Source organism: Pelophylax lessonae (genome assembly GCF_965119305.1).
Source record: "Pelophylax lessonae genome assembly, chromosome: 9".
NCBI lineage: Eukaryota > Metazoa > Chordata > Amphibia > Anura > Ranidae > Pelophylax > Pelophylax lessonae.
The window spans coordinates 262,534,557-262,558,221 of record NC_138776.1 but is presented as its reverse complement, the minus strand read 5'-3'; the positions used below and the strand labels follow the sequence as shown (position 1 = coordinate 262,558,221).

Below are 23,665 nucleotides of genomic sequence, written 5' to 3'. Positions count from 1 at the left end.
GATATGTGTTATTCTTAATAAAAATGAGCCAATTTCTATATAATGTATATTGTACTTGGCTGATTGTATCTTATGTGTCTTCCTTCATGTCTGGCAGATTTCAAAATAAAATAAAAAAAATTGCATAGAAAAAAAAATGGATGGAGCGTCTTCTCTGGGGGTGGACGGGGTGCAAGGAGTAGTTTAGGAAAACCCAATGTCCGCTTCTGTTTTCTTTGCATCAGTTGTACCAATCTTATTCTGCAAGTAGTCACCCCCCCCCCCCCCCTTCTCCATTTGTCTTTGTTGAGGTGCCCCAAGCTCAATTCCAGTGACCAGACCTGTTCTCCCATCTACACCACCAATCTGATATCTCCAGGTCCCCAGTCTGTTTCTATCCAGTCCTGACTTTTACAAAATGGTTCTATGGGTACACCAAGTTAAAAAAGAATTGCCTCCAATTCGCAATTAATGATACCGGTGGTAATTAAGACCAACTTTAAGTAGGCATACAGTAGGGCTGAACGATAGTCGATGTGATATCGACTATCGTTCTGCGGGCGTGGGGGATATTCATATCGCCGAAGACGCGATATTTAGCATAGGCAGGGAGAAGTCGGGACTCGGGGGGAGGAGGAGGACTCACAGTGCTGGCAGCCGACACTTCCGTTTTGCTTTCGGGTGTGATCGGAAACTCCGTCCCTCCAGCCCGATGCAATCCAGCCCTCCCAGCTCTGCCTCTAGTATCCAGCCGACCATTACTCCGCCCATTGTCTCTCCTGGCTGCATCGGGGGCGGGATCAGGCTGTAATGTTTTGTAAATAGATTCAATGGAGAGACAATGGGCGGAGCAGGGCGGAGTAATGGTCAGCTGGAGACTAAGAGGCAGAGCTGGATTGCATGGCGGCGGAGAGGCTGCAGAGTGCTACAGTGCAAAGCAGCAGGAGAGGGGGGAGATAGACGTCTGGAGCATGGCGGAGGAGCACCGGGGGACAAAGGCTGCTACCGTACTACTGCTGGGACACTTCACTCAGCCCGCTTCCTCTACACTCCGGCTCCGACACAAGGCTCGGGCTGTCCGGGCGGGAGAAGTTCTACAAGTGTGGCGGATCCCCTGTCGGAGAGCTGAGCTCTGCTCACTGATCCCTCCTCCGGAGATTGTCCGGGAGAAATATTGCGATTATATATAGTTAAAAACCAAATATCGCAATGTACTTTTTTCCCCCAATATTGTGCAGCCCTAGCATACAGAGACCGTCTCTGTACGTTGTATAGCAGACAGCATATTTGCCTCTGCTGCTCCCTCCCCATCGGCCACTGGTAGTGGTGGACCTAACCAACATCTAAAACACAACCACCAAATTTCCTCATATTCAAATCATCTCCAGGTCATGACCCTTGCATGCATATATATATATATATATATATATTCAGATTGATCGTTCCTTGCCTTAGATACCACCAAAGTTTATAATTCAAAACCATCTTCAGGTCTTGACCCTTGCATGTATTTACAGATTATGATCGTTCCTCACCTCACTAAGAAACCATAATCCCTTTTATAAACTTTTCTATCAGAGTATCGCTGTTATTTCTCTTTCGTTCATTGACGGACACATCTCCTGATCTTCATAACCATTGGGTTATACTGCCCCCCACAGGAGTAGGACACTAGGCAGAAAAATAATCTGGCTACACCTATGGGCAGTCCCAGGGGGTATACTCCCCTCTCCCTGCTATAGGTACTCAGTTTTTTTCTGCCTAGTCAGGAGTAAAGACCTAGTTCCTTGCTGAGATCTCTGGTACTGGCTAATTTTTTTAGATAGAATATTTTTCTCCTGGTTTTTCCTGTGAGATCTACAAATCAACTGCCGGACTAGGCGACGGACTGGATAATCTAGATCCATTGGTCACCCCAGTCTGGCCAGCGAGTGCATGCCGACCTCAGCTCTGCGCTAGGTCGGCTGCAACATAGCCCCACTTGGGGGCTGGCCTGCGAGTTAAATGCCTTGCGAGGTCGCATACGGCCGGGTCTTGGCCTGAGTCGCAGCGTTCCTCCTGGCCAACAGCCCCCCCATTGTGATGGGGAGGAGTTCTGTCTGAAACGGTGCCCGTCTGGTTCCTGGTATGGTGAGTAGCTGTCCCCCCCTCTCCCGCTGGAGGGTTTTGGGGTGGACGTGGGCCCCTCCTTGGGACGGTCAGACCCCTGGGTTCCCCTCCTTCCCGTCAGGCGCCCCCCCTTTCATCTGTCCCCCATTCTATCCCCCTCCACTTATGCTGGGGCTGTGTGGATGGTCTGGTCCACCTCCTTGGGTGGGGGCAGATTGCTGTGCTGGTGATGGGGGGCCGGGGGGGGGGGGATTTGCCGCTGGTGACCTGATGATCGGCTGTGCAGGGGGGGTTGTTCCTGGTGGGGGCTCCTGCCAGGGTCTGTCCCTGATGCCTAAGGATCCCTCCTGGGTCGCTGGGAGCCGCCACTTTGTTGTAGCTTGTGTGTTTCTATGCACGGTGGCCATTTTGCAGTGGTTTACTATTGACAATAGCGGGGGCCATGACAGTGGAGCCCCGTGGGCGGTGATTTTGGCGGTGGGAGCCCCTCCTCATCCCCTGGTGCTTTTCACTTCCTGATGAGCGCACGTAGAGTGCAGACTATCCTGGTGGCTGCAGGTGCCTGTTTCTGCTGGGTGGTGAGTCTGGTGGGGTTCTCTCCCCCTCTGCTGAGGATAGCTTAGTGCTTGCACCTGGCGACCAGCGCGGTGGGGGCTGTCCCTTCACAGTGTTTTACACTTTTTGTAGGGGCCCCGTGGTGACTCATGGAGTCTTTGGAGCACATCTCCCCACCTGACCCCCCTCTCTGAGGCTGTGGGTCCCTCCGGGTGCCAACTATCCATCGATGCACTGACGGCAGTCCTGGAGTCCTTTGTGTCTTGGGTGGAGGTGGTTTTAAGACATGGGAGCTAGCAAGAAACACCCCCTGCCTCCCACGTCTCATCAGATCCTGAATGTGATTTGGCTGCCGCGGACGTGGGTCACCCTGCTGGGTCTGCGACCACGCATCCGGAATCCTCAGATAGTGAGGATGATTCCTCCAGATCTGCAACCACGCACGAAAAGGCGCTGGTGGAAGCACTGATTGTATCTGTACGTAAGACCTTGGCACTCACAAGCCATCCGGAGTGGCAAAGGTGTTTCCTTTCCCTGCCTATTTTGACAGAATTGTCGCTAAAGAGTGGGGACGACCAAAGCGCCCCCTTGGAGTCCCTAAATGATTTACTAGGCCTTACCCCTATGAGTAGTCCCTTATTAAGAAGTGGACCATTCCACCGGTTTCCATATTGAACAAAGCAACCATGATATGATTTGGTTGAAGAGTCCCCGACCTTTAGGGATCCAGCTGACATGAAGGTGGAGGTTGTGGCCCACAACATATGTATATACACTCTGGCTGGTTCGGCACTGAGGCCGGTATTTGTCATTGCCCTGGTGTCCCGAACTCTGACCGAGTGGGCTAAGCTTTTACACCGTGACCTAGAGGGAGAACCGCTCCCCCCTGCCTTTGCTGAGCTGGCGGATTAGCTGGTCCAGGGGCTGCAGTTCATCTGTGATGCCTCTTTGGATGCGGCTCCCCTAGTGGCTCGGCTCTCTGTTTCGAGATTGGTCCGTCGGCATGTCTTTTGGCTTAAATGCTGGTGTGCGGATCAGACTTCTAAAAAGGCCTTTACTGATCTCCCCTTATAAGGGGATTGCCTGTTTGGAGCTACCCTGGATGACATCATTAAAGGTCTCACAGGGGGAAAGAGTACTTTTCTTGAGCAGGCTACTAAGGGCAAGGAACTTCTCGGCTCATAAGAAGTTTTTTCGTCCCTCAGGCTCAACTGACAAGGGCTCGAAGCCTTTCAGGGCCTCTTCTGGAGGATCCAAACGAACCTGGTCTACCAAGCCGAAAGCGGGCTTCTCCAGATCCGTGGACAAGGCTCCTTCGGCATTAAGGTGTGCCCTCACCTGTATTGGGGGTTGGGGGATGCTGTTGGTTTCCAGGCCCGTGCACTTCCCTGGTACAAGACAAGTGGGTCCACTAAGTCGTTCGGTCCGGCTACAAGATTGAATTTCACTCTTGTCCCCCATTAAGGTTCTTTCCTTCCAACTTGCGCCTGTCCCTGGCCCATTTACAGGGTCTGTTTGGGCTGTACAAGACCTGTTGCTTCAAGGGGTGATTGTCCCGGTTCCAACTTCGGAAAGTTTTCAGAGTTTTTACTCAAACCTGTTTACAGTTCCCAGGAAGGAAGGCAAGGTGCGTCCAATCCTTGACCTCAAGGCGCTGAACTGCTTTGTGCGGGTGCAGAAGTTCAGGATGGAGTCCATTTGCACGGTGGTGGCATCCCTGCATTAGGGGGATTTTCTTGCCTCTTTCGACATCAAGGATGCGTACCCTCACATTCTAATATGCGCCGGTCACCAGTGCTTCCTCAACTTTTCGATGGGAGAGGGGCATTATCAGTTTGTGGCGTTACCCTTTGGTCTCGCCTTTGCTCCTCAGGTCTTCACAAAAGTGTTAACCCTGGTGCTAGCGTTGTTACACCAACAGGGTATCTCGGTACTGGGCTACTTGGGTGACCTCCTTCTGCGAGCGGAGTCTCCTACTGCTCTGGTGGAAAACCTGGAAATCACCATACGAGCTTGAGGGAGTTTGGCTGGATTCTGAATCTTCAGAAGTCTGCTATGGTTTTGACCACAAAGCTGGACTATCTGGGTCTGACTCTGGACTTAGCCAGAGTGCTCCTTCCTCTGGACAAACTCAAGGAATTGCAGGTTGCAATTCATCTTCTGCCTGTAAGGTGAGAGGACTCATTTCTTCCTCTACACAGGGGTCCCCATAAGATGAATGGACTTGTCTTCCTCTACACAGGGGTCCCCTGTAAGATGAATGGACTCATCTCTTCCTCTACACAGGGATCTCCTGTAAGATGAATGGACTCGTCTCTTCCTCTACACAGGGTTCTCCTGTAAGTTAAATGGACTTGTGCCTTCCTCTACAGAGGGGTCTCCTGTAAGTTGAATGTACTCGTGCCTTCCTCTACACAGGGGTCTCCTGTAAGGTGAGAGGACTCGTTCCTTCCTCTGCACAGGGGTCTCCTGTAAGTTGAATGGACTCGTGCCTTCCTCTACACAGGGGTCTCCTGTAAGGTGAGAGGACTCGTTCTTTCCTCTGCACAGGGGTCTCCTGTAAGGTGAGAGGACTTGTCTCTTCCTCTACACAGGGGTCTCCTGTAAGGTGAGAGGACTCGTCTTTTCCTCTACACAGGGGTCTCCTGTAAGGTGAGAGGACTCGTCTCTTCCTCTACACAGGGGTCTCCTTTAAGTTGAATGAACTTGTGCCTTCCTCTACACAGGGCTCTCCTGTAAGGTGAGAGGACTCGTTCCTTCCTCTGCACAGGGGTCTCCTGTAAGTTGAATGTACTCGTGCCTTCCTCAACACAGGGGTCTCCTGTAAGTTGAGAGGACTCGTTCCTTCCTCTGCACAGGGGTCTCCTGTAAGTTGAATGGACTCGTGCCTTCCTCTACACAGGGCTCTCCTGTAAGGTGAGAGGACTCATTCCTTCCTCTGCACAGGGGTCTCCTGTAAGTTGAATGGACTCGTGCCTTCCTCTACACAGGGGTCTCCTGTAAGGTGAGAGGACTCGTTCCTTCCTCTGCACAGGGGTCTCCTGTAAGGTGAGAGGACTCGTCTCTTCCTCTGCACAGGGGTCTCCTGTAAGGTGAGAGGACTCGTCTCTTCCTCTGCACAGGGGTCTCCTGTAAGGTGAGAGGACTCGTCTCTTCCTCTACACATGGGTCTCCTGTAAGGTGAGAGGACTCGTCTCTTCCTCTACACAGGGGTCTCCTGTAAGGTGAGAGGACTTGTCTCTTCCTCTACACAGGGGTCTCCTGTAAGTTGAATGGACTCGTGCCTTCCTCTACACAGGGTTCTCCTGTAAGGTGAGAGGACTCGTTCCTTCCTCTACACAGGGATCTTCTGTAAGATGAGTGAACTCGTCCTTCCCTCTACACAGGGATCTTCTGTAAGATGAGTGAACTGGTCCTTCCCTCTACACAGGGGTCTCCTGTAAGATGAGTGGACTCGTCTCTTCCTGTACACAGGAGTCCCCTGGAAGGTAAATGGATTCCTCTCTACCTCTACACAGGGTTCTCCTGTAGGGTGAAAGAACCCGTCTCTCCCTCTACACAGGGGTCCCCTGTAAAATGAATGAACTCCTCTTCCTCTACATATGAGTCCCCTGGAAGATTCATCTCTCCAACACGGGGGTCTCTTGTAAGGTGCACAAACATGCCTATCTTCCACACAGGATTACCCTGGACAAGGTTTCTTGGTAAGGTGAACATACTCCTTTCTTCCTCTACACAGGGGTCTCCAGTAAGATGAACAGGCTCATATCCCCTACAAAGGGGTGTCCTGTAATGTTTACAGGCTCATATCCCCCACATTGGGGTCTCCTGTAAGGCGAATGGACTCCTATCCAACACATAGGAGTCTCCTCTAAGGTGAACAGGTTCCTATCCCCCACACAGGGGTCTCCTGTAGGGTGAACAAGCTCCTATTCCCGACACTGGGGTCTCCTGCATGGTGAACAGGCTCTTATTCCCGACACTGGGGTCTCCTGCATGGTGAACAGGCTCCTATTCCTCACACTATGGTCTCCTGTACGGTGAACAGACTCCTATTCCCCACACTGGGGTCTCCTGTATGGTGAACGGGCTCCTATCCTCGACACTGGAGTCTTCTTCCCCACACAGGGATCTCCTGTAAGGTGAATGGACTCCTATCCCCCACACAGGGGTTTCCTGTATGGTGAACAGGCTCCTATCCCCCACACAGGGGTCTCCTGTAAGGTGAACGGGCTCCTTACCCCCACACCGAGGTCTCCTGTAAGGTGAACGGGCTCCTTACCCCCTCACCGATGTCTCCTGTAAGGTGAATGAACTCCTACCCAACACCCAGGAGTCTCCTGTAAGGTGAATGGACTCCTATCCAACACCCAGGAGTCTCCTGTAAGGTGAATGGACTCCTATCCAACACCCAGGGGTCTTCTGTAAAATGAATGGACTCCTATCCAACACACAGGGGTCTTCTGTAAGGTGAATTGACACCCATTCCCCAACAAATGGGTCCCCTGTAAAGGAAATGGACTCCTCTCTTCCTTACACAGGGGTCTCCTGTTGGGAGAACAGAGTCATCTCTCCAACACAGGGGTCACCTGTAAGGTGAACAAACTCGCCTCTCCCCCCATACAGGGTTACCCTCCTCAGTTCAGCATATTATCATGCAACTTTGACTGGTCTGGATTTAATCCACAACTAAACTCTCTGTAATGCATAGAGAGTCCGAGCTGGTGGATTGGTGGTTTTGATGGACATCCATGAAACAGAGCAGTATGGAAAGTCTGATTTTATAGCCTTGTGTTCAGTTTCCAATTCTATTCCCTGAATCCACAATATCTCCTTCCTTCCAGCAGAGGAAGGAACACGCAGGGGCGGTTTTGGGGCTAGGGTGGTGGGAAGGGGGGACTAATATCTTGTGATATTAGCATACTTGCACCAACACAGTAGAGTACTTCCATGGTATTATTTTTAAAATTTACACTAACAGTTAACCTTTGAGGACAAACTTTACGGGTCCACCTTCCTCCATCTTCTAAGTCTAAGCAGTAATAATGCACATGATTTTTCAAAATCATTTGTCTTAAAACGGAACTAAAGATCCGCCGTCACTGAATCTTTATTGCAGAAGAGACATGCAGTATCTCTTCTACAAACAATATACACCTACCTGCCTGTCCTCAGCATTCTCCACTATGTAAACTGAACTTCACATGTGCAGTTCAGCTTATATCACCAGTAAGGTCCTTGTGTGCTGGGATGACAGACCCATACGCAGGAGTGACGTCACCTTGGGTTGGCCAAGGGAGATTACCAAAGCCCAGGCTGGCCAATAGAGATGGCTGATGCCCAGACTGGCCCATGGAGATGGCTGACGCCTAGGCTTGCCCATGGAGATGGCCGACACCCAGGCTGGCCAATAGAGATAGCTGACGCCCAGGCTGGCCAATGGAGATGGCCGACTCGCACGCTGGCCAATGGAGATGGCTGACTCCCAAACTGGCAAATCAATATACCTTAAGCTCAGATTAGTCAATGGAGATACTCTGACTAGTCAATGGAGATGGCTGATGCCTAGGCTGGCCCATGGTGATGGCTGATGCCCAGGCTGGCCCATAGAGATTGCTGATGCCCAGGCTGGCCTATGGAGATGGCTGAAGCCCAGGCTGGCCAATGGAGATGGCTGATGCCTAGGCTGGCCAATAAAGATGGCTGACGCCCGGGTTGGCCTATGGAGATGGCTGAAGCCCAGGCTGGCCAATAGAGATGGATGACGCCCAGGCTGGCCAATGGAGATGGCTGACTCCCAGCCTGGCCAATGAAAATGGCTGACTAAAGCTCAGGCTGGTCAATAGAGATGGCTGATGCCCAGGCTGGCCCATGGAGATGACTACACCCAGGCTGGCCCCTGGAGATGGCTGACACCCAGGCTAGCCCATGGAGATGGCTGACGCACAGGTTGGCCAATGGAGATGGCTGACTCCTAGGCTGGTAAATCAATATACCTGAAGCCCAGGCTGGCCAATGGAGATTGCTGATGCCCAGGCTGGCGCATGGAGATGGCTGATGTCCAGGCTGGCCCATGGAGATAGCTGATGCCCAGGCTGGTCCATGGAGATGGCTGACGCCCAGGCTGGCCAAAGAGATGGCTGACGCCCAGGCTGGCCAATGGAGATGGCTGACTCTCAGGCTGGCAAATCAATATACCTAAAGCACAGGCCGGTGAATGGAGATGGCTGATGCCCAGACTGGCCAATGGATATGGCTGACGCCCAGGCTGGCCCATGGAGATGGCTGACACCCAGGCTGGCCCATGGAGATGGCTGACGCCCAGGCTAGCCCATGGAGATGGCTGACTCCCAGGCTGGCAAATCAATATACCTGAAGCTCAGGCTGGTCAGTGGAGATGGCCGATGCCCAAGCTGGCCGAAGACTGGCACATAGCAGATGTTGGAGCTGGAGAAGGATGGGGACCGTTAAAGGAAAGCTAAGTTTATCTAAATCTCCATGTACGGTATCAGTACTGCTTGGACCCAGGAGGAGGTAGACCCCTGAAAGCTTGCCAGAAGAAACAACTGTTAGGATAAATAAAAGGGGATCATGAAGAGTATTTAACAGCATTAATAAAATATCACGCGCACATATTTGTATCACCACTACCAAAACAGAGCTGAAAGTGCTCAAAGCAATGGGAGCGTGTATTACGACCAAGTGACCAAAGTCTGCTCTAACGAGCAGGGCCCTCTTATTCCTCCTGTATTGAATTGTATTGTATCTGTATTGTCTTCCCTCACATTGTAAAGCGCTGCACAAACTGTTGGCACTATATAAATCCTGTATTATTATAATAATAACGTAATGGGAGTGTGTATTACGACCAAAGTCGCTTGGTCGTAATACTTGTAAGCTGTAACGAGCAGGACCCTCTAAATCCTCCTGTATTGAATTGTATTGTAACTTTATTGTCATCCCTCACATTGTAAAGCCCTGCACAAACTGTTGGCGCTATATAAATCCTGTAAAATAATAATAACGTAATGGGAGCGTGTATTACGACCAAGTGACCAAAGTCTGCAGTTCCTGTATTCTCCACCAGGGGGCTATTTAACAGGAAGTGATGTCACACACAAAACAGGAAGTTCCGGGTTAAAGGTGAGTCGGGAGGAAGTAGAGAGGAGACATTGCTGGAACTGGCAGCAGAGGAGGTAAGAAGATATTTTGTTTCTATTAATATACACCCAGTAACCCCCTCCCGTTATGTTCCGTCCTCGTCCTCCATAGTCACTGTGACGTCTTTTATCACTAAAGATCGCCATCCCACATATAAAAATTGGATTTATCTTACTCCTTTCTATAGCTCGAACATATACCATAGTGCTGTATAGAGAACAATGAGATAGTCACATCAGTCTCTGTATAGAGTCCAGGTAGGAAAAGACCGCTTCAGGTTAGATACTTTCAGGTGCTGGTCGGATCCGTAATCCAAGTGCTATATTCTCAAGAAGAAAGTGACCGCACTCCGAGGTGAAATCAAAACAGTAGTATATTTATTCCACACCAAAAATAGGCATCAAAAATTCCACACTGTGAGATGTATAGGACAGCAGGTAGACGCGTTTCACGACTGAAAATGTCGCTTACTCATTACCAAGTTCCAACAATGAGCAAGCGACATTTTCAGTCGTGAAACGCGTCTACCTGCTGTCCTATACATCTCACAGTGTGGAATTTTTGATGCCTATTTTTGGTGTGGAATAAATATACTCCTGTTTTGATTTCACCTCGGAGTGCGGTCACTTTCTTCTTGAGAACACATCAGTCTCTGTACCAGAGGAGCTTACACTCTAATTTCTCCCCACAGTCACACACTATTATTATTACACATTTATATAGCTCTGACATATACCGCAGTGCTGTATAGAGATTACTGAGCCAATCACATCAGTCTCTGTACCAGAGGAGCTTACACTCTAATGTCCCCCCCCCCCCCCACAGTCACACACTTCACGTGTCCAAGGCTGGGCTTGGTGGGTCTGGAGTCTTTCTACAATGAGATGGTTTTGGGTGGAGTTCTTGATTCTTTAACTTAGCATGTCGTCTTGTTGGTTTTAGTCCGTTGAAACCATTTGTAATTCATGAACATCATGGAGGAGGGGGTGGCTATTTTACGTAAGTATTGTGTAACTTTTCACATTTTTTTTTTTTTTTTAGATTGGGTCGGCTCTAGGAGGAGGAAAACGCAGAAACTGAGAGTAAGGCAACCGTGGAAAAATATCTATATGGACTAAGTGACCACAAGATGGGCAAGAGTCATGTGGCCAAGAGGATATTAGACCTCACCCTGGAGATCATCTACCTGCTGACTGGAGAGGTGAGGAGGATTCTGGGAGGTCACGTGACATCACTCTTATCTCTATTAATAAAACACAGACCTGACCCGAGAGGTGAGGGGATTTTGGGAGGTCACATGACATCACTCTTATCTCTGTTAATAAAACACAGACCTGACCCGAGAGGTGAGGGGATTTTGGGAGGTCACATGACATCACTCTTATCTCTGTTAATAAAACACAGACCTGACCCGAGAGGTGAGGGGATTCTGGGAGGTCACATGACATCACTCTTATCTCTGTTAATAAAACACAGACCTGACCCGAGAGGTGAGGGGATTCTGGGAGGTCACATGACATCACTCTTATCTCTATTAATAAAACACAGACCTGACCGGAGAGGTGAGGAGGATTCTGGGAGGTCACATGACATCACTCTTATCTCTATTAATAAAACACAGACCTGACCGGAGAGGTGAGGAGGATTCTGGGAGGTCACATGACATCACTCTTATCTCTAATAATAAAACACAGACCAGACCGGAGAGGTGAGGAGGATTCTGGGAGGTCACATGACATCACTGTTATCGCTATTATTAAAACACAGACCTGACCCGAGAGGTGAGGGGATTCTGGGAGGTCACATGACATCACTCATCTCTATTAATAAAACACAGACCTGACCGGAGAGGTGAGGAGGATTCTGGGAGGTCACATGACATGATTATGTTTATGGTCTCTTTTAACATAGGATTATGAAGTGGTAAAGAAGACATTTAACGAGGCACCTACCAGTCGGTCCCATGGGCCACCCAACATCACAGAGTCTCCTCTTCCCTCCCTGAGAATAGAGGGAAACACCAAAATGATTTTAGAAGTCACCAACAAGATCGTTGAGCTGCTGACAGGAGAGGTGAGCGGTGCCGGGAATTCTGGGACATTATCCAGTAACAGACAAGGGATGTGTCTGGATGGTGACTGTATCATTGTGTGTGTCAGGTTCCTATAAGGTGTCAGGATGTCACTGTCTATTTCTCCATGGAGGAGTGGGAGTATTTAGAAGGACACAAGGATCTCTACAAGGACGTCATGATGGAGGATCACCATATACCACAACACCACAAGGTAGAAGCTTAACTACCAATCTGTGTTGTGGGGCCGTACAACAGCTTCTTTGTTACTACTAATTTTTTTTCTTATACTTTCAGAGTGGAAGCCTGACTGATTTCAATATTATTGTTAAAGAAGAAGTTAACGATGAAATAGATGAGAATGATGAAACAGAGGAGTCTGAGTATTCAGAAGGACACTCTGACTCTTTCTCCATGGAGGAGTGGGAGTATTTAGAAGGACACAAGGATCTCTGCAAGGACGTCATGATGGAGAATCAGCCGCCCCTCACATCACCGGGTAAGAGGAGACTTTATTGTAAAGGAGAGAGCAGTATGGAGGATCCACCTAGATCCCCCATCATCTGATAAACACATAGAAACAATGTATTCAGTCAGTGTGTGTGTTTCCTACAGATGGATCCAGTAATGGGAACCCACCAGAGAGATGTCCCCGTCCTCTGTATTCCCGGGATTCCACACAGGAAGATCACACCATCCCTCACCATCATCAGGTAGGTGGAACTGAACATCTAGATTTCAAAATAGACCTCAAACTAAGAAAATAAAACACTTTTCTGTATTGTTCAGTGATACTTTGTCTTTTTCTGATTTTAGGATGAAAAACCGATTGATGTAAAAGTTGAAATTAAAGAAGAAGAGGAGGAATCTTTTCTACATAGCAACACATGTAAGATATTAGCATTCTATACAGAAACAGCCCACATTTTCACTTTACTTACCCCCGTCTAAATAGTTCAGATTAACCAAAGAGGTGGAGATACTGTACACCATATGAAAGGTCCATCTCCATTCCTTATTATAACGTCATGTTCCCAACCAATGAGGAGGAGATACTGTACACCATATGAAAGGTCCATCTCCATTCCTCAATATAACGTCATGTTCCCAACAAATGAGGAGGAGATACTGTACACCATATGAAAGGTCCATCTCCATTCCTCAATATAACGTCATGTTCCCAACAAATGAGGAGGAGATACTGTACACCATATGAAAGGTCCATCTCCATTCCTCAATATAACGTCATGTTCCCAACAAATGAGGAGGAGATACTGTACAACATATGAAAGGTCCATCTCCATTCCTCAATATAACGTCATGTTCCCAACAAATGAGGAGGAGATACTGTACACCATATGAAAGGTCCATCTCCATTCCTCAATATAACGTCATGTTCCCAACAAATGAGGAGGAGATACTGTACACCATATGAAAGGTCCATCTCCATTCCGCAATATAACGTCATGTTCCTAACCAATGAGGGGGAGATACTGTACACCATATGAAAGGTCCATCTCCAGTCCTCAATATAACGTCATGTTCCCAACAAATGAGGAGGAGATGCTGTATAACATGTATGAAAGGTCCATCTCCATTTCTGAAAGTAACTTCATGTTTCCAACAGATGAGGTGGTCGTAGGTCCACCGCTATTCTTTAGATCACAGAGTTCTGTGAAGTTTTTGATTTCTAGACTAACATACACGACACCTCACTGCAAAAAAATAAGCATGCTTTGTATTATTAAGATATTCCTTTTCAACAGATCAATCCGATGCCTGGGATAAATCAGAGGGAACTCCTACATCGTCTCCAGAGCAAGATTCCGCTAAGCCTTTGGAAACGCCTTCTAAGATATTGCATAAAGTTGTGTTCAAAGGCAACAAGAAATTCAAATGTTCTGAATGTGATAAATGGTTTAGGAAGAAGGCAGATCTTATCAAACATCACAGAGGACATTTCGGGGAGCATCCGTTCTCCTGCTCCGAGTGTGGGAAGGGTTTCACATTAAAGCCAGAGCTTCTTAGACACCAAAGACGTCACACCGGAGAGCGGCCATATTTTTGTCCAGAGTGTGGGAAATCCTTTGTAGCGAAATCCGAGCTTCTCAAACATTTCCAAGTTCACTCCGGGGAGAGGCCTTATATGTGTTCGAAGTGCGGGAAAGGGTTTGCACAGAAATATGCCCTCCTTGTACACCACAGAGTGCACACAGGCGAAATGCCATTTTCTTGTCAACAGTGCGGAAAACGTTTCTTACGGAAAAGCACTCTCATCAATCACCAGAGAACCCACACGACAGAACGTCCGTTTTCCTGTTTGGAGTGCGGCAAAAGCTTTAAACAAAGAATGTGCCTGGCCCGACATCAGAAGTTTTATATACACAGCGGTTCATTGTCCTGTTTAGAGTGCGGGAAAGCATTTACAACTAAGTCTGATCTTCGCGTACACCAGAGAGATCACACCGGCGAGAGGGTTTTCTCCTGCTCAGAGTGCGATAAATCCTTCATAGCGAGATCGCAACTCGTTATACACAAGAGATCCCACACCGGCGAGAAGCCCTTTTCATGTCCCGAGTGTGGGAGATGTTACTCACAGAAAGCCAGCCTCAGTAAACACCTCCACCTCCACACAGGGGAGAAGCAGTTTTTCTGTCCAGAGTGCGGGAAAGGTTTCGTTAAGGAAAAACACCTCATTTGGCACCAGAGGTGCCACCTGGGCAAGTATCCTTATCCGTGTTCCGAGTGCGAATATTCGTTCAAGCTGAAATGCGAACTGATCCTCCACCAGAGAGGTCACACCGGTGAGAAGCCTTTCTCGTGTCCTGAATGCGGCAAACGTTTTTCGCAAAAGGGAAACCTCAACAAGCATTTGAAGATCCACACCGGGGAGAAGCCGTTTACTTGTCCGCAGTGCGGGAAATGTTTTATACATAAGGCGGACCTGCTTAGACACCAGAGAAGTCACACGGGCGAGCATCCCTTTTCGTGTCCGGAGTGTGGGAAATGTTACACAAGGAAAGAAAATCTAATTATACATCAGAAAAAAAATGGCCATTGATGCTGGAGACCAGTGTTTGGTGGCCATTGCTGCTGGAGACCAGTGTTTGGTGGCCATTGCTGCTGGAGACCAGTGTTGGTGGCCATTAATGCTGGAGACCAGTGTTTGGTGGCCATTAATGCTGGAGACCAGTGTTTGGTGGCCATTGATGCTGGAGACCAGTGTTTGGTGGCCATTGATGCTGGAGACCAGTGTTTGGTGGCCATTGATACTGGAGACCAGTGTTTGGTGGTCATTGATGCTGGAGACCAGTGTTTGGTGGCCATTGATACTGGAGACCAGTGTTTGGTGGTCATTGATGCTGGAGTCCAGTGTTTGGTGGCTATTTATGCTGGAAACCAGTGTTTGGTGGCCATTGCTGCTAGAAACCAGTGTTTGGTGGCCATTGATGCTGGAGACCAGTGTTTGGTGACTATTTATGCTGGAAACCAGTGTTTGGTGGCCATTGATGCTGGAGACCAGTCTTTGGTGGCCATTGATGCTGGAGACCAGTGTTTGGTGGCCATTGATGCTGGAGACCAGTGTTTGGTGACTATTTATGCTGGAGATCAGTGTTTGGTGGCTATTGATGCTGGAGACCAGTGTTTGGTGGCCATTGATGCTGGAGACCAGTGTTTGGTGGTCATTGATGCTGGAGACCAGTGTTTGGTGGCTATTTATGCTGGAAACCAGTGTTTGGTGGCCATTGCTGCTAGAAACCAGTGTTTGGTGGCCATTGATGCTGGAGACCAGTGTTTGGTGACTATTTATGCTGGAAACCAGTGTTTGGTGGCCATTGATGCTGGAGACCAGTGTTTGGTGGCCATTGATGCTGAAAACCAATGTTTGGTGGCCATTGATGCTGGAGACCAGTCTTTGGTGGCCATTGATGCTGGAGACCAGTGTTTGGTGGCCATTGATGCTGGAGATCAGTGTTTGGTGGCCATTGATGCTGGAGACCAGTGTATGGTGGCCATTGATGCTGGAGACCAGTGTTTGGTGGCCATTGATGCTGGAGACCAGTGTATGGTGGCCATTGATGCTGGAAACCAGTGTATGGTGGCCATTGATGCTGGAAACCAGTGTATGGTGGCCATTGATGCTGGAAACCAGTGTATGGTGGCCATTGATGTTGAAAACCAGTGTATGGTGGCCATTGATGCTGGAGACCAGTGTATGGTGGCCATTGATGCTGGAGACCAGTGTTTGGTGGCTGTTAATGCTGGAGACTGGTTTATGGTGGCATTTATTGAGTTGAATTGTTTTGGCCGTAGAACAATCGCATGACGAAGATTAGAACAGTAGTTTTAGGTTTGACCTTTACACCTATAGGTAGGCTTACTTTATAGTTCTAGCCTTAGGGTTCCTAGGTCTGTCCCCACCCACCCTAGAGTCTTTGGTGTCCCCAGTCTCCTAATCTTCATCTCCTTTTGTAAGGGTTTCATACTCCAACACCTTGTGTAAAAAGAAGAAAAGAGGACCCTTCTAGGATGACATTAGGAGGGAGATGTAGAAAAACATTGCAGAACTTGTGGTTGGAAGACAGCAATTTTATTAGCTAAACTAACTAAACTAACTCTAAATAAAAAAACCTGGACGGCTGCACATCCATGGAAATTCAGAAGAAAGCTTTATTGTATAATGAAAAGTACATCAAAAGCACCACATTAGCAATAGCGGGGGAAGGATGGACGGTTAACGCGTTTTACACTCTCCCAGTGCTTTCTCCAAATCTAGATTTTACTTGGAGTGACATAGTGGCGAAGTGGACTTTCATCCCGCGTTGCATCGGAGAAGGAGTCTGATGTGTAGACCTACGTGGAGCAGTGGCAATATACACATACCTAAATGAACTATATCTAAAAGATCACCCATGGCCAGGCTATAGGCATTCACATATTTACATATTCTTATCAAGCAAAAATCACCTTAAAAAAAACATGCTTATCTCTCCAACTGCGGGCGCTGCGGTGCTATTCATTCTCAAAAGCCACAGCAGAAACACTTTCACTTTCATTTTCACTTTCGTATTTCCTGCCAGCAAGGATCCGGCAGCTGTGCAGCCTTCTGATTTCTAATGAAAGGAAAATAGGAGGGCAGCATTGTGAGACCTGACCTAAATTACGTCATTAAGTCTACTGTGATTTTTGAGGATGAATTGTTTCACAGTGCCCACATCTACAAAGGTCAGTGCTGAGGGATTGTTTTACCACTTAGTAAACTGTTGGAATCTTCTTCCTATAATATTTCTTTGAGCACTATCCCTTAACTACCAATACTACAATATCCAAAAAGCAGGAGGAAAAGACCAGGCCTTTTCTGACAGTATTTTTTGCTATAAAATTACTTAGAACCCTAAAACATCATATATATACTGCTCAAAAAAATTACAGAACCACTTTTTAATCAGAGTATAGCATCAAGTCAATTAAACTCCTGGGATATTGATCTGGTCAGTTAAGAAGTAGGGGGGGTTGTTAATCAGTTTCAGCTGCTTTGGTGTTAATGAAATTAACAACAGGTGCACTAGATGGGCAACAATGAGACGACCTCCAAAACAGGAATGGTTTTACAGGTGGAGGCCACTGGCATTTTTTTCCCTACTCCTCTTTTCTGACTGTTTGTCACTAGTTTTGCATTTGGCTGGGGTTAGTGTCACTACTGGTAGGATGAGGCCATACCTGGACCCTATAGAGGTTGCACAGGCAGTCCAACTCCTCCAGGATGGCACATCAATACCTCCCATTGCCAGAAGGTTTGCTGTGTCTCCCAGCACAGTCTCAGGAGCATGGAGGAGATTCCAGGAGACAGGCAGTTACTCTAGGAGAGCTGGACAGGGCCGTAGAAGGTCCTTAACCCAACAGCAGGACCGGTATCTGCTCCTTTGTACAAGGAGGAACAGGATGAGCACTGCCAGAGCCCTACAAAATGACCTCCAGCAGGACACTGGTGTGAATGTCTCTGACCAAACAATCAGAAACAGACTTCATGAGGGTGGCCTGAGGGCCCAACGTCCTCTAGTGGGCTCTGTGCTCACTGCCCGGCACTGTGGAGCTCGATTGGCATTTGTCATTGAACACCAGAATTGGCAGCTCCACCACTGGCACCCTGTGCTTTTCACAGATGAGAGCAGGAACACCCTGAGCACATGTGACAGACGGGAAAGGGTCTGGAGAAGCCGTGGAGAACATTATGCTGCCTGTAACATCGTTCAGCATGACCGGTTTGGTGGTTGCTCAGTGATGGTCTGATAGGGTGATAATTTTCATTTCCATCAAATGATGTGGCATCCTTTCATTCCTAACACATTACCCAGTCCATACCAGTATAGATCCTAACACATTACCCAGTCCATACCAGTATAGATCCTAACACATTACCCAGTCCGTACCAGTATAGATCCTAACACATTACCCAGTCCGTACCAGTATAGATCCTAACACATTACCCAGTCCATACCATTATAGATCCTAACACATTACCCAGTCCATACCAGTAGAGATCCTAATGCATTACCCAGTCCATACCAGTATAGATATCCAGCATTAGATTTTTTCCGTTGAGATCTGATGTGTTCTTTTAAATTTTTTGAGCAGTGTATATATATATATACTTAGCAGGGGCCTTAGAGAATAAAATGGTGGTCGTCACAATTTTTTATGTCGCACTATTTTTGCGCAGCGTTTTTACGAACATAATTTTTAAGGAAAAAAATACACTTTAATGTTTTTTTAATACGATGTGGCATCCTTTCATTCCTAACACATTACCCAGTCCATACCAGTATAGATCCTAACACATTACCCAGTCCATACCAGTATAGATCCTAACACATTACCCAGTCCGTACCAGTATAGATCCTAACACATTACCCAGTCCATACCAGTATAGATCCTAACACATTACCCAGTCCATACCAGTATAGATCCTAACACATTACCCAGTCCGTACCAGTATAGATCCTAACACATTACCCAGTCCGTACCAGTATAGATCCTAACACATTACCCAGTCCATACCAGTAGAGATCCTAATGCATTACCCAGTCCATACCAGTATAGATCCTAACACATTACCCAGTCCATACCAGTATAGATTCTAACACATTACCCAGTCCATACCAGTATAGATATCCAGCATGATTTTTTCCGTTGAGATCTGATGTGTTCTTTTAAATTTTTTGAGCAGTGTATACATATATACTTAGCAGGGGCCTTAGAGAATAAAATGGTGGTCGTCACAATTTTTTATGTCGCACTATTTTTGCGCAGCGTTTTTACGAACATAATTTTTAAGGAAAAAAAATACACTTTAATGTTTTTTTAATACAAAAAAACACAATAAGTAACCCAATGTTTTGGTACAATATAAAAGATGATGTAAATAGATACTTAACAGGTCATGCTTTAAAGTTTGGCACTCTGGTGGAATGGTGACAAACTACAATATCTAAAAATCTCCATAGGCAACTCTTTAAAAATGTTTAGAGGTTACTAGTTTAGAGTTTACAAAGGATATAGTAGTATTGTTTCCAACACTTCTTCACTGCTTGATGTGAATATGTAAATGTTTTATGGCCGTAGTCTGGCTACTGGAGACAAAATACAGTCACCGGAATAGCTCTGTAGGCATCTACTTTCATCGTAGAGAAGAACAGAGGTCCACAGACATCAGCTGAAGCAGTGAAGGGAGATCTCCGAAACACGTTGGCTACCCTTTAATCTCCTGTTGTGACATTGTTATCAGCAGTAAAAAGGATCATGGACTCTTAAGATGAAAGTTTGGCGCTCTGGTTTCTGATTTCACGTGGATTTCCTATTTCAGGTGGCCCCAGCTTTGTGGAGGGCCATTTGTTCATTTCAGTATAGTGGTCACAAGTAGTCAGGACATACTGTTGTCCTATCTCAGGATGGTATTGTTAGAGAAGACCGCCTCATTAACCGATCCACAGAATAGAAATGAGCCCAAAGAGGGGACTGAATGGACTTGCATTGATGTCTTGTGGCCCTTTTACTGCCGATCCTGATGAAGTTGTTATCTACGAAACGCGTCAAGCGCAGTCTGTTACCGGTAAAATGCGACACTAAGTATAATACAAATATATAAGTAGTCTATGTAGTGTCAAAGAATATTGTGGATTATATGTGACTTTTAAACTTTTATATGATGTGATTAATAAATGTAGAGTTCTTTTTTTCATGTTTGCGTGTCAGATTTCTGTCCTTGGGCACTCCCCAGAAAATCCTTAGTTCTTTTTTCTGCTGTAATCCTTTGGTGACCATTATCACTGAGACAGACAGGAAATAGGAATACTTCATTTTTTATGTGTCGTGAGAGCAAAAGGTGGGGAGAATTCATCCAATGGAGGCAAACATGTCAGTAAGGACTGTCTAATATGGAGATTTCATCTCATTTCCTGTTGTGTCTTTGGGACAGGATGTGGAAGGAAATCCCTTCACATCCTTACGTACCTGTCAGACTTTCCAGAGAGTGGGGCATGTCAGACTAGAAAGGGGACATCTAAGTCTAGAGATGGTGCACGTCAGACCAGAGAGGGGGGCATGTCACACCAGAGATTAGGGAATGTCAGACCAGAGAATGGGGCATAGTAAACCAGAGATTGGGGCATCAGGGCATGTCAGACCAGAAAGGGGGCTTAGTAGACGAGAGACTGGGGCATGTCAGACCAGGGAAAGGGGGTACGTCAGACTAGAAGAAAGACCAGAGAGTGGGGCATGTCAGACCATGGGGGGGGGGGGGGGCACGTCAGACTAGAGAGGGTGCATGTTAAACCAGAGATTGGGGAATGTCAGACCAGAAAGGGGGCATTTTAGACCAGAAAGAGGGCTTGTTTGACCAGAGATCGAGGCATGTCAGACCAGAGGGGGGGGGGCACGTCAGACTAGAGGGAACATGTAAGACCAGAGGGTGGGGCATGTCCGACCAGAGGGGGAGCACGTCAGACTAGAGGGGGCGCATGTTAAACCAGAGATTGGGGAATGTCAGACCAGCGAGGGGGGCATTTTAAACCAGAGATCGGGGCATGTCAGACCAGAAAGGGGGCTTGTTAGACCAGAGATCGAGGTATGTCAGACCAGAAAGGGGGCTTGTTATACCAGAGATGGAGGCGTGTCAGACCAGAAAGAGAGCTTTAGACCAGAGATCGAGGCAAAGGGGGGGTGGGCACGTCAGACTAGAGGGAACATGTAAGACCAGAGGGTGGGGCATGTCCGACCAGAGGGGGAGCACGTCAGACTAGAGGGGGCGCATGTTAAACCAGAGATTGGGGAATGTCAGACCAGCGAGGGGGGCATTTTAAACCAGAGATCGGGGCATGTCAGACCAGAAAGGGGGCTTGTTAGACCAGAGATCAAGGTATGTCAGACCAGAAAGGGGGCTTGTTATACCAGAGATCGAGGCGTGTCAGACCAGAAAGAGAGCTTTAGACCAGAGATCGAGGCAAAGGGGGGGGGGGCACGTCAGACTAGAGGGAACATGTAAGAACCGAGAGTGGGCATGTCAGACCAGAGGGGGGCACTTCAGACTAGACGGGGGGGGCATGTTAAACCAGAGATTGAGGCGTGTCAGACCAGAGAGGGGGACATGTAAGACCAGAGATTGGGGCATGTCAGACCAGAGAGTGAGGAAAGTCAGAGCAGAGAGGGGGTCACCCCAGACTAGAGAAGGGGCAGGAAAGACCAGTGAGGGGGGCCACGTAAGACCAGAAATTGGGGCATGTCAGACAAGAAAAGGGGTGTGTCAGACCAGAGAGGGAGCATGTCATACCAGAGAGGTAGTATGTCAGACTAGAGAGGGAGCATGTAAGACCAGAGGGTGGCATGTCAGACCAGAGAATTGGGCATGTATGACCAGAGAGTGGCATGTCGGAGCAGAGTAGGGGGCATGTCAGACTAGAGAAGGGGGCATGTAAGACCAGAGAGTGGCACGTCAGACCAGAGGGATTTTTTTATCATTCCACCACGACGGTCGGCTAATATCATACTAATAACTGATCAACATGATGGAAAATCAAACCACGAACTGGAGGAAGGGCTGGGAGACTGTGATGGAGGACACTGTTCTTATAAACTACACAAGGTGGGGATCTCATACACATAGCTCCCAACTGTCACGGATTTTGAGGGACTGTCCCTGATTTGAAACAAAGTCCTTCTGTCCATCTTTGCTCCTCATTTGTCCCTCATTTTGGTCTGATCTATATAGTTGTAAATAAAATGTGCTTTTTATCTTTCAAAAAGTGTTTCCCAATGCTAAATCTTTCATTCAATTTTAAAATGGTTGCATTTGTAAATTTCGAAAGTCAATATAAAGGATTAGAAGTGGTAAAAAAAGCAATTGGGGGTTTAAACAATAATTTTCTTTTGTATAATTCTCCTTTAAGGGGGCGTGGCAAGGGGTGTGTCCTATATGCCTACACACCTATGCTAATAGGTGTCCCTCGTTCCCATTTCAAAAAGTTAGGAGGTATGCATACAGTGAGGGAAAAAATTATTTGATCCCCTGCTGATTTTGTACGTTTGCCCATTGACAAAGAAATGGTCAGTCTATAATTTTAATGGTCGGTTTATTTTACCAGTGAGAGACAGAAAAACAACAAAAATATCCAGAAAAACATTTTTGGAAAATAGGTAGCGAAGTGAGATTTGGAGCACTCTCTTAAAGGGAGTGCTCCTAATCTCAGCTTGTTACCTATATAAAAGATACCTGTCCACAGAAGCAATTAATCAATTAGATTCCAATCTCTCCACCATGGCCAAGACCAAAGAGCTGTTCAAGGATGTCAGGGACAAGACTGTAGACCTACACAAGGCTGGAATGGGCTATAAGACCATCGCCAAGCAGCTTGGTGAGAGGGTGACAACAGTTGGTGCGAATATTCGCAAATGGAAGAAACACAAAATAACTGTCAATCTCCCTCGGTCTGGGGCTCCATGCAAGATCTCACCTTGTGTAGTTTCAATTATCTTGAGAACGGTGAGGAATCAGCTCAGAACTACACAGTAGACTCTTGTCAATGATCTCAATGCAACTGGGACCATAGTCACCAAGAAAACAATTGGTAACACACTACGCCGTGAAGGACGGAAATCCTGCAGCGTCCGAAAGGTCCCCCAGCTGAAGAAAGCACATGTACAGCCCGTCTGAAGCTTGCTAATGAACATCTGAATGATTCAGAGGAGAACTGGGTGAAAGTGTTGTGGTCAGTTGGGACCAACATTGAGTTCTTTGGCATCAACTCAACTGTTTAGAGGAGGAGGAATGCTGCCTATGACCCCCAAGAACACCATCCCCACTGCCAAACATCGAGGTGGAAACATTATGCTTTGGGGGTATTTTCCTGCTAAAGGGACAAGACAACTGTACTGCATCAAAGGGACGATGGATAGGGCCATGTGTCAAATCTTCGATGAGAACCTCCTTACCTCAGCCAGGGCATTGAAAATGGGTCGTGGATGCTTCCAGCATGACAATGACCCAAAACACACGGCCAAGGCAACAAAGGAGTGGCTCAAGAAGAAGCACATTAACTACCTGGAGTGTCCTAGCCAGTCTTCAGACCTTAGTCCCATAGAAAATATGTGGAGGGAGCTGAAGGTTCGAGTTACCAAACGTCAGCCTCGAAACCTTAATGACTTGGAGGGGAGATGAAGATGAAGGGGAGGAAGCAGAGAGGAGACATTGCTGGAACTGGCATCAGAGGAGGTAATAAGATATTATTTTATATTTAC

The 23,665-nt window shown here is 47.4% G+C and overlaps 1 protein-coding gene across 1 annotated transcript in view; it reads left to right on the top strand.

Moving 5' to 3' along the window:
- The first annotated feature begins 10,908 nt into the window (after positions 1-10,908).
- The window catches only part of LOC309564423 (uncharacterized protein), a 130,615-nt gene continuing 117,858 nt past the window's right edge, over positions 10,909-23,665 (top strand). Inside the window, exons 1-5 of the mRNA XM_082269053.1 lie at positions 10,909-11,005; positions 11,716-11,877; positions 11,964-12,089; positions 12,173-12,374; positions 12,491-12,588. Of these exons, the coding sequence (XP_082125179.1) occupies positions 10,934-11,005; positions 11,716-11,877; positions 11,964-12,089; positions 12,173-12,374; positions 12,491-12,588 (660 nt within the window). The 5' untranslated portion in view covers positions 10,909-10,933. The remainder of the gene's footprint in view (positions 11,006-11,715; positions 11,878-11,963; positions 12,090-12,172; positions 12,375-12,490; positions 12,589-23,665) is intronic.